The 12,415-nt window shown below is 43.3% G+C and overlaps 1 protein-coding gene and 1 non-coding gene across 12 annotated transcripts in view; one reads left to right on the plus strand and one right to left on the minus strand.

Moving 5' to 3' along the window:
* Positions 1–12,415, plus strand: part of SVIL (supervillin) — a 226,922-nt gene that overhangs the window by 180,848 nt on the left and 33,659 nt on the right. For 10 of the 11 annotated variants that reach the window (XM_081820800.1, XM_081820796.1, XM_081820797.1 and 7 more), the window contains 3 exons: positions 3,251–3,298; positions 3,841–3,918; positions 11,975–12,122. In XM_081820800.1, the coding sequence (XP_081676926.1) occupies positions 3,251–3,298; positions 3,841–3,918; positions 11,975–12,122 (274 nt within the window). The remainder of the gene's footprint in view (positions 1–3,250; positions 3,299–3,840; positions 3,919–11,974; positions 12,123–12,415) is intronic. The other variant, XM_081820803.1, reaches the window with a different exon arrangement.
* Positions 5,936–6,043, minus strand: LOC115938106 (U6 spliceosomal RNA). Its single transcript, XR_004073305.1, has one exon. It is a non-coding gene; the product is annotated as a U6 spliceosomal RNA (small nuclear RNA).

The raw sequence follows: 12,415 nt of genomic DNA on the forward strand, positions 1-12,415 counted from the left end.
TAAAACTGAAACATACAAAACAAGGACGTGCGTGTGGTCAGTGAGTACTTATTTTCGTGATTGTGAGCGTGTTTTACAATGAGGAGGTGTGCCTTTTGTTGAGAATGTACAGCAAAATATGTTACAAATTGAAATAAAATCAAGTAATGCATTGTTATCGATACTGGCAAGCATTTCATCTGCAAAAGTCCTGACGAATTGTTAAATTACTAGTGTAATGATGACCAGCTTTCAACCAGTCAGTGCACACTCTCAAAGCTGATGGTGAATTTCCTGTTGCTTGGCCCTAGGCTTGCAAATGCATGTGCTGGCTGGGGACAAGGTCACACGTCCACTGGCCAACTTCTAGGGTCATAAGTCTTTAAATAGAAATGAAGAAAAAAAACCCAACAATTCCATCAGGGTGATCACCTGTACCCCTTTTAGTTCTAAAGCAGCTTAGCATCTGTGGAAGAGAGGAATTGTGAATGTGGCCTTTTGATGCATTCAGGAACTTCCACGAAAGGGAGGTGCCCATGTAGGATGCTAAGGCGGGAACTCCGATGCTATTTGATATGGTACTTGTGTGTCCTCTTAGGTTAAACTGGGACAACAATTTGAATTTTCTCTTTTGAGACATATAGGATATTAAAGATAATGACCGAGGACATTTAATTGCAGCCATTTGTAAGGTTCTCCAATAGAGCTGGATATTTAAAAGCATGTGGGTGAAGTCTGGATTTCAAGAACGAGATCTTGAAGTGAAAAAACAACCAACCCTGGGTCCCTCAATGTATCCCTGTTGCCCACACACTTTATTTAAAAGGGTCTTGAAATCATCGGTTCGACAATAACTTTAACACTCACCTCTTGTTGGTCGTTTTGGAAGATGCAGAGAAGCTATGGGAGCTGACAGCCCCACGTGGCCAGGTGAAAGGAAAGATACAGCTGTCATGCATAAAGCCGGCTAGGTTCCTCGGGAACAGTGAATGACATAGGCGCCCTACCCCTGAGAAGACGGGGGGGGGGGGATCATTTGAGCTGTGGTAGAGGATCAGATCTGACTGCCTCCCACTTGACGAAGGTTTTCAGAAGGCAGGAGGGATGAGGTGGGGACTGTAGTTGCCCGTGGGGGCGGGGAGCACAGCCCACAGAAGCGCCAGGGCTCAAAGCGTGCCCAGGGCCCGAGTGTGCAGACGTGTCTCTGGGCTCCTGGACGCTGCAGATGACGCAGCCTTCGTGAACTCACTTTTCCTCCTCCTCCTCCTCCTCCTCCTCCTCCTCAGTGACCTAGTTCACCACGGCCTGAGACAGTAAGCTCTTTGAAGTTAAAATAAGCCGATCTATTCTAGGCTTTTGTAACAGACATTGGGAAATCTCAAGTTCTGTTGAGGTCAAGTGGTTTTCACATGGCCCCTGATAAGCCCTTGGCTTCTTTTCTTCCCGAGGGCTGGCAGTATAGTTCAGTCACACCTTCGCTGGGCTCAGATGTGAGGTGCCTTAAACCTAATCTGTCTTCAGAGGGTCCCCCGACAGCCAGGGAGGGCTCGAGAGACGCCACTGCTTGCTGGGCGTCTGAATGCTGCCCCAGAGAAAGACATTCATGCCATATGGTGCATGCAGATGGGATCTTGCCACATGGGCTGGATCCAGACTTGCTGATGGAGAGCTCTGCTAAGGGGAGCAAGCTCTAGAACCTTCCATCTTTTCCACCAAGAGAAGAAGAGAGCTGGTTATGCAGTCAGGGCATCACTTCCGGCAGTTTGTGAATTCATCAAAGGCACGTAACTGGTGGCCAAACATTTTCCAGTTTGCCCTCCTCCGGCTTTTGTGTGTTGTAAGCGCAGCCCCATGAGTTGCAACCTGGGGAAATGCAGAGGAGGCAGGAAATAGAGACAGGACTCTATATAAATCACGTCCATGGCCCCTATGAAAATCCTCGCTGTCCAGTAAAAATAGAATGTGAGCAGCATAAGTAATTTTAGATTGTCTAGTAGCCACATTAAAAACAAATGTCAAAGGTTGCCTCGAAAAACCTGTAAGGGTCTTGCTTCTGTCAGTTTGCCCCCAAACAAAACAAATTTGTGGTGCTCTAACCAGCACGTCATTCTGGATCCTCCCTGGGAAGAAAATACCTCTTGGCCCATGAATAGATTTGGGGAACTAAGTTAGAGCTTCTCATTCCCTACAAAAAGACTAGCCATGTCTCAGAGAATACCTCACTTAAGCAGCAGTTCCCTGTTTTCCAAATGTATTCCCCCCCGAATTGGGATGAATGATTTGGAGATTCCGAGCGCAAATCATTTACGTAGCTGACTCTCCCATTTCTCTTAACAACCGGTCTGGGTTCTTCCTCTCTCCTCTTTCTCTCCCTTCTCTCCCCTTGCCACTCTTCTTCTCTTCTCTCTTCTTTCTCCTGTTCTTGGTTTAGTCCAGGGAAGGGCTAACCTGACTTCAGCATTTTTGCTTTTGTAGCATATATAATTAGTTCTGAAGATGGGAAAGCCATGTGGTTTGTAGATTTGGCCAGGTCCACACTGTCTGGAATGTGTGCACTTGAGCATGATCTGTAGACCGTTCCCTCCAGGCTAACTCATTACGTCCAAAGAGCGAAAAAAATGAAGCAAAGTTTTCAAAGCGGGAGTCTCTCTGTTACAACTCAATTGCATTTATTTATTTTTACCAAGTAATTATTTTAAATTTCAACCTCATTTTGGCATGTTTGACATCAAGGCATGTCGTGACTCATGACAATTTTAAGATAATCATCCAATATATCAGACTTTTTTTCCAGGAAATAAAATCCCTTTATAGAGTTTTTGCCATTACAATCCAGCTCTATGTCTGAGTCACAGATGTGGATTTACTATCCAGCTGTGCTCAGTAGTATCAGGTCAGTGAATCAAGCTAAGATCTATGATGTCCGCAGAGCATGTTCTTGAAAATTCGATGAAGGTAAATCTGCCACATTCACGTTCTAATCATCTGCTGACATTGAAATTCCAAATTACAATTCAGGAGAAAGAAGTCCACTCAAAGAGCTAGGGGAGGAGGGGGAGAAAGGCTGATGGTATGACCTCCAAATGAAAGATTATTATCCCACTGATGGGATATGAGTTTACCTGGTGTTTGTACCACCTGACTGTGTGCTCGAGCATGTGCATGCGTCTGATTGAGCCCAGGCACTAAATCCTTGAAAATGATTGTGACACCCTAACCCAACCGTATTCTCCAGCACTCTGCAATGTTTCCTATTTGTTTTAACCTGTAGGAAGAAGGAGGATTTGCAGATGATAGTGCCATTTCTAATCTGCTTTGGGTAAGCCTGACTCTAACATAGATGTCCTCTAGATTATAGCCACAGTTCGACCTCGCCATGTGTAATCTTCATCACTGGTGTTTCCCTTTTAAGCCCTCACTGTTTGGTTCCTTACCCCCAGACAAGATGCCACCTCTATCCAGAGAAGGGAGCTATCCTGTTTCCTTAATTTTTTTTAATCATATAATGACAAACTTTAAAGACTTTAAGTAAGAGATTTTACGTTAAATGATGAAACTGTCAATGAAAGTCACGGTTCCCTCTCAGTAACTGCATATCATAGAGATTGCAGTAATCTTGTCATTACCTCATGTAATTACTGCACAGAACTGACTTGGGTATATTTACTGTGCTTGTGTGGATTTCTGTTAGCACTCTAAGAAAACAAACAAATAGGAAGGACTCTCTTGAAAAGAGAACTGAAATTGCAATGAGTAAATTAACATCCTGGTAGAGAAATCTTGTTTTTATCTCTACTCCTCCCCTCCCAGCTCTGATACACCTTCTCTTTTCATCTCTAATCCTCTTGCTTTGCTCTATAGGAACCTGTATATGCTTCTACTTATTCTCCTGCTATACCTGCTGCCCATAAACACCTGTCTTTTGTATCTATTAATCAGGTGAGGAAAAGCCTACACATTTTAAGCCTCATTGCAATTTCTGAGCAGTAGGGAAGAACTTGTTTCATTTGGGGAAGTAACTCTTTTGCTGCATTTCAGTGTGTGTTGTGTTTGTGTGTGTGTGTGTGTGTGTGTAATCCGTTCTCATAAATTTAGAGCTAGTCACACACATCACATCCATGGGTCAGACTTTTAGGTAGACTTGATGGCATTCATTCACTGAATGAATCGTGAAATGGGTTTAAGAGGAAAATTTCCCCCTTTTAATGTCCAATCTTCATATCCTAAGGTAAGTCAGGAGCCCAAGGAATACGCCAGAGTGTTCCTGCTCCCGCTTGGGAACAGTGCTATCTTTCTAAGCTTGATAAAGGAAGATGTGGAGATGTGGTGGAGGCAGTTGGGTGTGGACGGGCCGGAGAGGAAGATACAGAAAAGAAGAGGCTATTCAGACAGGAACTGCTTGCAGTGATTTACTGAGATGAGAAACCACAGACCTCCTGCCCTTTACGCTCTGTCTTCACTGTACCTTATCTGAACCCCACTCCAGAAAGGAGATCTGGCTTGGGCAGAATCATTCCGTTGGTGCATAACACATGATCCTTGTTAAAACTCAAAGTACCAGTGATTGTTTTTTATTCCCCTTGGAATGTCCCTGGGGTCAAAATAGCTATGAGAAGTGCCTGCATCCACTTTGTCATGAATCCCAGATGCTAGCCTCTTTCCTTCTGAGGGAACTTAACCTAGTCATTTCCCTCTGAGGGCGTTTGTCTCCTCATCAGAACTGGGACTTTCTTACCTCTAAGATGTCCTCTAACTAAAAATTTCATGACTATACTGTTCCTTTAGGATGAGTGGTGACAAAACAGGTCTTTGAGGAAGACACTGAGACCTTATTTCAAATATGAAACTGACAGAGTCCTATCAGAGCAAGGTGTCTGCTGGGCCCTCCTACCTCACCTTATATCTTCACAGTGGAAACCCCCCTCTTCCTCACTCTCCTGCATTCCTCTGAAGTTAGGAATGCTGGTCTGTGAGAGCCCAGCCCCACACAGACATCAGGGTCAGCCCCCAAAAACAGGCTGAAATCTGGAGCAAACCTGCTGTTCTATCACCGAGGGGGTGGGGATAGGTTGTTTCTTCTAAATAAGTCATATTAAACTTGAAAAGAAAAGATATATTACTGAACTGTTTAAATATAAATTATATTTATTATATATATATGCACATACATACATTTTTTAATAAACTTTATTTTTTTAAAGGAGTTTTAGGTTCACAGCAAAATTGAGCCAAAAGTATAGAGATTTCCCATATATCTTCTGCCCTCCCGCCCACCCCACCCCCACATACACACACACATAGTCTTCCCCACTATCAACATCCCACACCAGAGTGGTACATTTGTTAAACGTGTTGAACCTGCATTGACACATCATTAGTGCCCAATGTCCATAGTTTACATTTGGATTCACTCTTGGTGCATAGTCTCTGGATTTTGACAAATGTATAATGACATGTATCCATCATTATAGTATCATATAGACTAGTTTCACTGCCCTAAAAACCCCCTGCACTCCATCTATTTATACCTCCCTCCCTCGAATTCTTGGCAGTTTCTTTATTGTCTCCATGGTTTTGTCTCTTCCAGAAGGTCATATAGTTGGGATCATGTAGCATGTAGCCTTTTCAGATGAGCTTCTTTCACTGTGTCATATGCATTTAAGATGCCTCCCTGTCTTTTCATGGCTCGATAGCTTCTTTTTTTTTTTTTTTTTTAATTTTATTTATTCATTTGAGAGAGAGCACGAGAGGGGGGAGGGTCAGAGGGAGAAGCAGACTCCCTGCTGAGCAGGGAGCCCGATGTGGGACTCGATCCCGGAACTCCAGGATCACGACCTGAGCCGAAGGCAGTCGCCTAACCAACTGAGCCACCCAGGCACCCGATAGCTTCTTTCTTTTTAGTGCTGAATAATATTCTCTCTCTGGTTATACCACAGTTTGTTTGTTTGTTTGTTTTAAAAATATGGAACACTTCATGAATCTGCATGTCATTCTTGTGCAAGGGGCCATGCTGATCTTCTCCGTATCATTCCAGTTTTAGTATACGTGCTGCCAAAGGAAGCACGTACCACAGTTGATTTATCCATTTGCTTACCGAAGGGCAACTTGGTTGCTTCCAATTTTTGGCAATTACAAATAAAGTTGCTATAAATATCCATCTGCAGGTTTTTGTGTAGACATTTTCGACTCATTTGGGTATCAAGCAGCACCGTTGCTGGATCATATGTTAAGACTCCTCTTAGTTTTGTAAGAAACTGCCAAACTGTCTTGCAAAGTGGCTGTACCAAAGTTTGCATTCCCACCAGCAAAAAATAAGAGTGCCTGTTGCTGCATATCCTCACCAACATTTGGTGTTGTCAGTGTTCTGGACTTTGGCTGTTCTAATGGGTGTATAGTGGTATCTCATTGTTGTCTGAATTTGCAGTTCTCTAATGACTTTTGAGGTGGAGCACCTGTTCATATGCTTGTTTGCCACACATATATCTTCTTTGTTGAGATGTCTGTTCAGATCTTTGCCCATTTTTCAGTTGGTTGGTTGTTTTCTTATTGATGAGTTTTAAGAGTTCTTTGTATATTTTGGATAACATTTCTCTATCAGGTGTGTCCTTTGCAAATATTTTCTCAGTCTGTGTCTTGTCTTCTCATTCTCTTGACAGTGCTTTCACAGAGCAAAGGCTTTTTTATTTCAATGAATTTCAGTTTACCAGTTCTTTCTTTCATTAGTGTTGTACCTAAAAAGTCATCATTGAATTCACAGTAATCTAGATTTTTCTTCCATGCTATCTTCTATAAATTTTATAGTTTGACATTTTACATTTAGACTTATGATCCATCTTGAGTTAATTTTTGTGGAGGGTGTAAATTCTGTATCTAGATTTTCTTTTTCCGTCAGGAAGTGGATATCTAGTTGTTCCAGCACCATTTCTTGAAAAGACGTTTTAAGTTCACTGTATTGCCTTGGACCTTTCAAAGCTAGTTGAGTATATTTGTATGAGTGTGTTTCTAGGGTCTCTATTCTGTTCTATTGATCTACTGATCTGTTTTTGTTTTTTTTTTTTTCCTCAGTAATACCACACTGTCTTGATTATTATAGCTTTATAGTAAGTCTTAAAGTCGGGTAGTGTCAGTCCTCCAATTTCGTTCTTCTCCTTTGTTATTGTGTTGGCTGTTCTGAGTCTTTCCCCCTCTCCATATAAACTTTAGAATTAGTTCATCAGTATCCACAAAGTAATTTGCTGAGATTTTGACTGAAATTGCACCAGATCTGTAGATCAAGTTGGAAAGAACTGGCATCTTGACAATACTGTAGCTTCCAATCCATGAACATGGAATATCTCTCCATGCATTTTTAAGTTTAAAGAAAAATACCACGTACAGTAAGAGGTAGTTTATGTTTCATCACTTCAGAATTAAAATAGCCTTAAAATTCTGTATTTTTATATCTTGACAACTTTCTCAGATAAACATTTTATATACCAGACTTTGTAGCACTACCTCATCAGTGTTCTTGGAGACTTCTTACCTCCCACAGACCTGGTATCTGTGTTCACTAATGCAGAGGCTCAGAAAAGAAAATAGAGTGTTACAACAGCATACATGTTCTGTCTAAATGGACCATTTGTCCCTTTGTTGGGCTTTCACGTGCATTTCCTTCTTCCTCACATGCCTCACAACTGTACCAGAAGAAGATTTCCCTGTATCCCTCTCCCTTCATCTGAGTTGCTGGTAGATGGTGGCAAGACCATGGTTAGTTGGAGGTCTAAGCCTAGTTGGGATCTTTCTCCATGTTTTGTTCAAGCCATTGAAGGCTGTGTGCGCTGACAAGGGACTGAAATCACTGAAGGAGGGGGCGAAGCCACAATTCTTTAACGGTACACAGAATTCTAAAAAAAAAAAAAAAAAGTAAGTAGTACTGATTTGTCACTTTATTTCTACTACTTAATCTGTGCTCTTATAATTTCTTTAGTTTAACTAGATGTGAATAAGATAAAAATTTAAAAACCTGATCACAGTATTTTCTATCCATGAAGCTCTCCAGTTGTGGAAGAATTTTACCCTTAAATCTGTACTGATCCTAGGAAAACATGTTAGATTTGCTCACTCTTCTTGTATCACCTCTCTGTGTCAGCAACATGTGGGAAGAGTTGCAGTATGCATTCTCAGTAGGTATACAGAAGCAAACCCATCAGTAATGATGCAGTGACATGAAAACATTCTTGCAGATTGATCCTTTGCCTAACTTCAAACTGTGTCCTACCAAGTCCCTGCCATCCCTAAGACCTGCCTTCCTTCCCAGCTGTCCAGCTGTTTTCACTTGTTTCACTGCCTCACTGCCTTCTACACACACACACACGCACATGCACACCCACGCACACAGGTACACGCAGATGTTTATTCCTTCCCCTCACTGTTTCCATCTCTCTGTACCACATTCATGGGATCTGCATTTGAAAGAATGGAGGACAGATGGAGCAGGGCCTCTATTCATATTCTGTCCCAACTCTTTTACCATTCCAGTCAATCCTAAATATCATCAGCTAAACCTAGACAAGCCTGGAAAATGGCACAATACTTATTATAATATATACCACGTCCTTCTCTAAACAAGGAAAGAAAAACTTAGAAGGGAAAAACAAGACAAGACAATAATGAAATGGAAAGCTAAAAAAAAAGTCAATGGACAAAGATGTGTGTCTTGTTCTCACATTTTGAGTTCAAAAGTTTAATAGCAGCTTGTGAGAAATTGTATTAATCTTCTCAGGGGATAAATAAGCTGTATATTTCTTACCCCACTAGAGAGCCATCTGAAGTCAGATGACAAAGATTGGGCAAACTACTGGAAGCTTCTAATAGCTGTATCATTCCTGGGCTCGTAGCTTCCATGTTCCTGCAGGAGCTCCCGGGGAATCTGAGTGCTTTGGGAAATGGAGTTGTGGATTCGGGGATGCCATTTTTTTGAGTCATGAACCACACCCCGCCACCACACCCGGGACTTTGGAGATGTGTTACCAAGTTCGGCAGAACTAATGATGTCTGGATCTTTGGAGAAGAAAACTTTCTTGGCACTTCAGATATTTTTTCAAAATGTTTTAAGCCAAGTGCTACACTGATTTGATTAAAATTCACTCCTGAAACTTCATTTTCAAAGAAAATGTATTATCTTTTTTTGAATTTTGATGAGGTCTTCCTGGCAAGTCAACCTCAGAGTTTATTTAATAAGAGTATTTGATTCAGAGAATTACTTGGAATTAGGGTCATCTCACCAGTCGTAAGTGGAAAAGTGAAGGAAAAGGGTTTTTAACTTTGGGATAATATTTTATTTTGATAAAATTTAAAACTTACCAAAAAAGGGCCAATGATAGGGCTCTCTCATATACCCTTTACCAAAGCCACCAACTGTTAGCATTTGCTCGCCGCCCCCACCCCGTCTCCTCTCTTCCCTCCACCGCGTCCCCTGCCACTGCTGCTGACTTCCCCCTTCCCCTTCTGTCTTGTATACACATACATGATATACATGGTTGGGGCTACCCTAACAGAACGCCATAGACTGAGTGGCTTATAAACAGCAGAAATTGATTTCTCACAGTTCCGGAGGCTGAAAGTTCAAGATCAGGGTGCCAGTATATTCTGTGTCTGGTGAGAGCCTGCTTGCTCTTTGTTGATGCTCCCTGCATCCTCACATGGTGACTGTCCTCACATGGTGGGACGAGCAGGGGAGCCTTCTGGGGTGTCCTTTATAAGGGTGTTACTCCTCTTCAGGAGGGCTCCACCTTCCTGACCTAACACCTCCCAAAGGCCTCACCTCGGGTGCCTGGGTGGCTCAGTTGGTTAAGCGACTGCCTTCGGCTCAGGTCATGATCCTGGAGTCCCGGGATCGAGTCCCGCATCGGGCTCCCTGCTCGGCGGGGAGTCTGCTTCTCCCTCTGACCCTCCTCCCTCTTGCGCTCTCTCTCTCACTCTCTCTTTCTCTCAAATAAATAAATAAAATCTTTAAAAAAAAAAAAAAGGCCTCACCTCCTAAGACATCACACTGGGGATGAAGTTTCAACATACGTAATTTGGGGCACACAAACATTTGGTCAAGCTCACTTCCGTAACCACGATACAGTGATGAAGATGAGGCAATGTAACACTGATGCAGTGTTTAATCCATAGCCCATTTCCAGCTGTGTCTGTTCCCCTCCAGTCCCTTCTAGCCCCCACTGTCCCTTCAGGAAAAGAGTTTTTAACCTAATTTAAATTACCAAACATCTCAAAGGATTCATGCACTAGATGATGGAGAAGTCCATGTTCATGGCTTAACCCAAATGTGGCCCATGCAGATATGTTTTATGCCCATCTCTCCGGGAAAGGAAAGAAAGAACCCTCTCCTGTATCACCTTCCATCATTCCAGTGCTTTAGGAAGATGAACTTTGCCAATCTCTACTTTCTTGCTGAATGAATCTAGAAGAGTTTTCTTCTGTTGGTCAGTTAAGGGAAGTCAGTTGGATGGACTTCCCCTCAGGGCTCTCCTGGTTTTCTGACTTTGGTCAGTGGAAGGTCTATGATTACGTGGACCTTTGTTGCTTCTTATCCAAGGAAAAACTCCTAACAAGGGAAGAAGAGCTGGGGAACCCGCCAGAAGAGGTTAAGGCAAGCCCCAGCAGGAACGGCCCACCTCAGGTCTGAGAAGGGGCCGAGGTTAAAGCCAAAGCACAGAGCCAGGAGGCCACACCAGCTTTAGGGCCCCTGTCATAGAAGCAACCTTGCGGTGGGCAGTGGAGCGAGCGAGGGAAGTTCCTTCTGCTCTGGGGAGGAGGCTTTTCCTCTCTTCCTTCTTCAGCGCTCACTCCCATAGCACCTGGCCCTGCCTCTCTTCCTGTCCCATGCTCCCTGCCACTTGATAAATTTTAAATTTTATCAAAATAAAAAATTATCAAAAAATTAAAAAGCCCCTTTCTTTCATTTCCCCCTCATGATTTGTGCCTAATTTGACCCTAATTCCAAGGAACTCTGAGAGGGGTTGGTAATGAGAGGAGGGACAGCATGGAGGAGGAGGGAAAGCAAACTCTGTCCTACCAGCGTTGAGGGCCTCCCGCCCTGGTGTCGCCCGCCACATCATCCACACTCTGTCCCTGGCACGCCCCTTCCCCTCCACTGCACTCCATCCTCCACCTCTTCCTGCACCTCCTCCTCTCACCTCAGCCCAGTCCCGTCCTCGCTCCTCCCCTCTCCTCCCCTCACTCAGTCCCCAAAGCCTCTTCCTCCCAGGCCAAATGAGTTCACCAAGGCCTTGGAAACTGAAGAGGCAGGTATCTCCAGAACCCCTTTAGAAGCTTCTGAAAGCAGTTTTTAGGTAGAGATGTTAGTCTGTATGTAGGTTACGTCCATAGCACGATTCATCCTCAGTGTCAGACACACTGTGACCCAGACACCCCTTTCGGGGGCTGACCTGCTTCCCTAACTGCCCACGTAACAGAGTTGTCTGGGAGAAAGCATGCTGATTTCCAGAAAACCTTCTTGTAGCACACTTTATTCCTATACTCAGCTTTCTCTCTTTTATACTTGACCGTGGTCCTCGTGAACGGACGTGGGTAAGATTTTCTGGATTGACCATGTCTTTTGTGAGAATAGATGGATAAAATTTCCTAATCAGCTGAGTTTAGCTAGCTCAGTAAAACTGAGCAACTTTTAAATTGATGGCATGAAGAGAGTCTCTATTTTTGTTTATTTGTACAAGGTATCATTTTGGTGTTCCAGTATTCCAAACGAATGAGTGAAAAAAAAAAATCAAAGTTTTAACCTAAAGTTTCAGTGTTGTTGATGGTGCTCTCTCACCCAAGCTGGAAGTTAGGATGCCAAACCTATCTCAGCTAGAACGGTTACGGACATTTTTGGACAGTGTAGCGCTCCTGTTTGTTTGCCTGCTCTTTGGCTCACAGAATGCTGCATGCTGAAATTCACAGCTCTGTCCTTTCCCTGTCCCGTTTTCTCCTTGGCACACTTCGTAAACAGCGGGTCACAGAAAGTCGAGAGAGCCAGATGACTATTGAAGAGAGGAAGCACCTCATCACTGTAAGAGAAGAAGCCTGGAAGACAAAAGGCAAAGGAGCGGCCAACGACTCCACCCAGTTTACAGTGGCTGGCAGAATGGTGAAGAAAGGTCAGAATGTGTGTGTGTGCATGCATGGGCTCGTGGGAACAGGTGTGCATGCGGGGGGGCGGGGGGGCACACGCTCTGTTGCCCATGGAGGGGAGGGTGGCACCTGATAACTCAATTTAAAAAATCAAGCCATGGTCTTTTTTAGTTTTTACTCTTATTGAAGTTGTGTAAATGTTTTCTGGCTAGATTTTGTGAGCTATTCCTACTGAAAACCCTTTTCTTCCTATTAGCATCATCTTTATGTAGGAAGTATAATTCAGTTAGTCACATTTCAAAATTTAGCCATTTGAAAG

This window comes from Leptonychotes weddellii, chromosome 5 (assembly GCF_054177405.1).
Source record: "Leptonychotes weddellii isolate Sample4059 chromosome 5, ASM5417740v2, whole genome shotgun sequence".
NCBI lineage: Eukaryota > Metazoa > Chordata > Mammalia > Carnivora > Phocidae > Leptonychotes > Leptonychotes weddellii.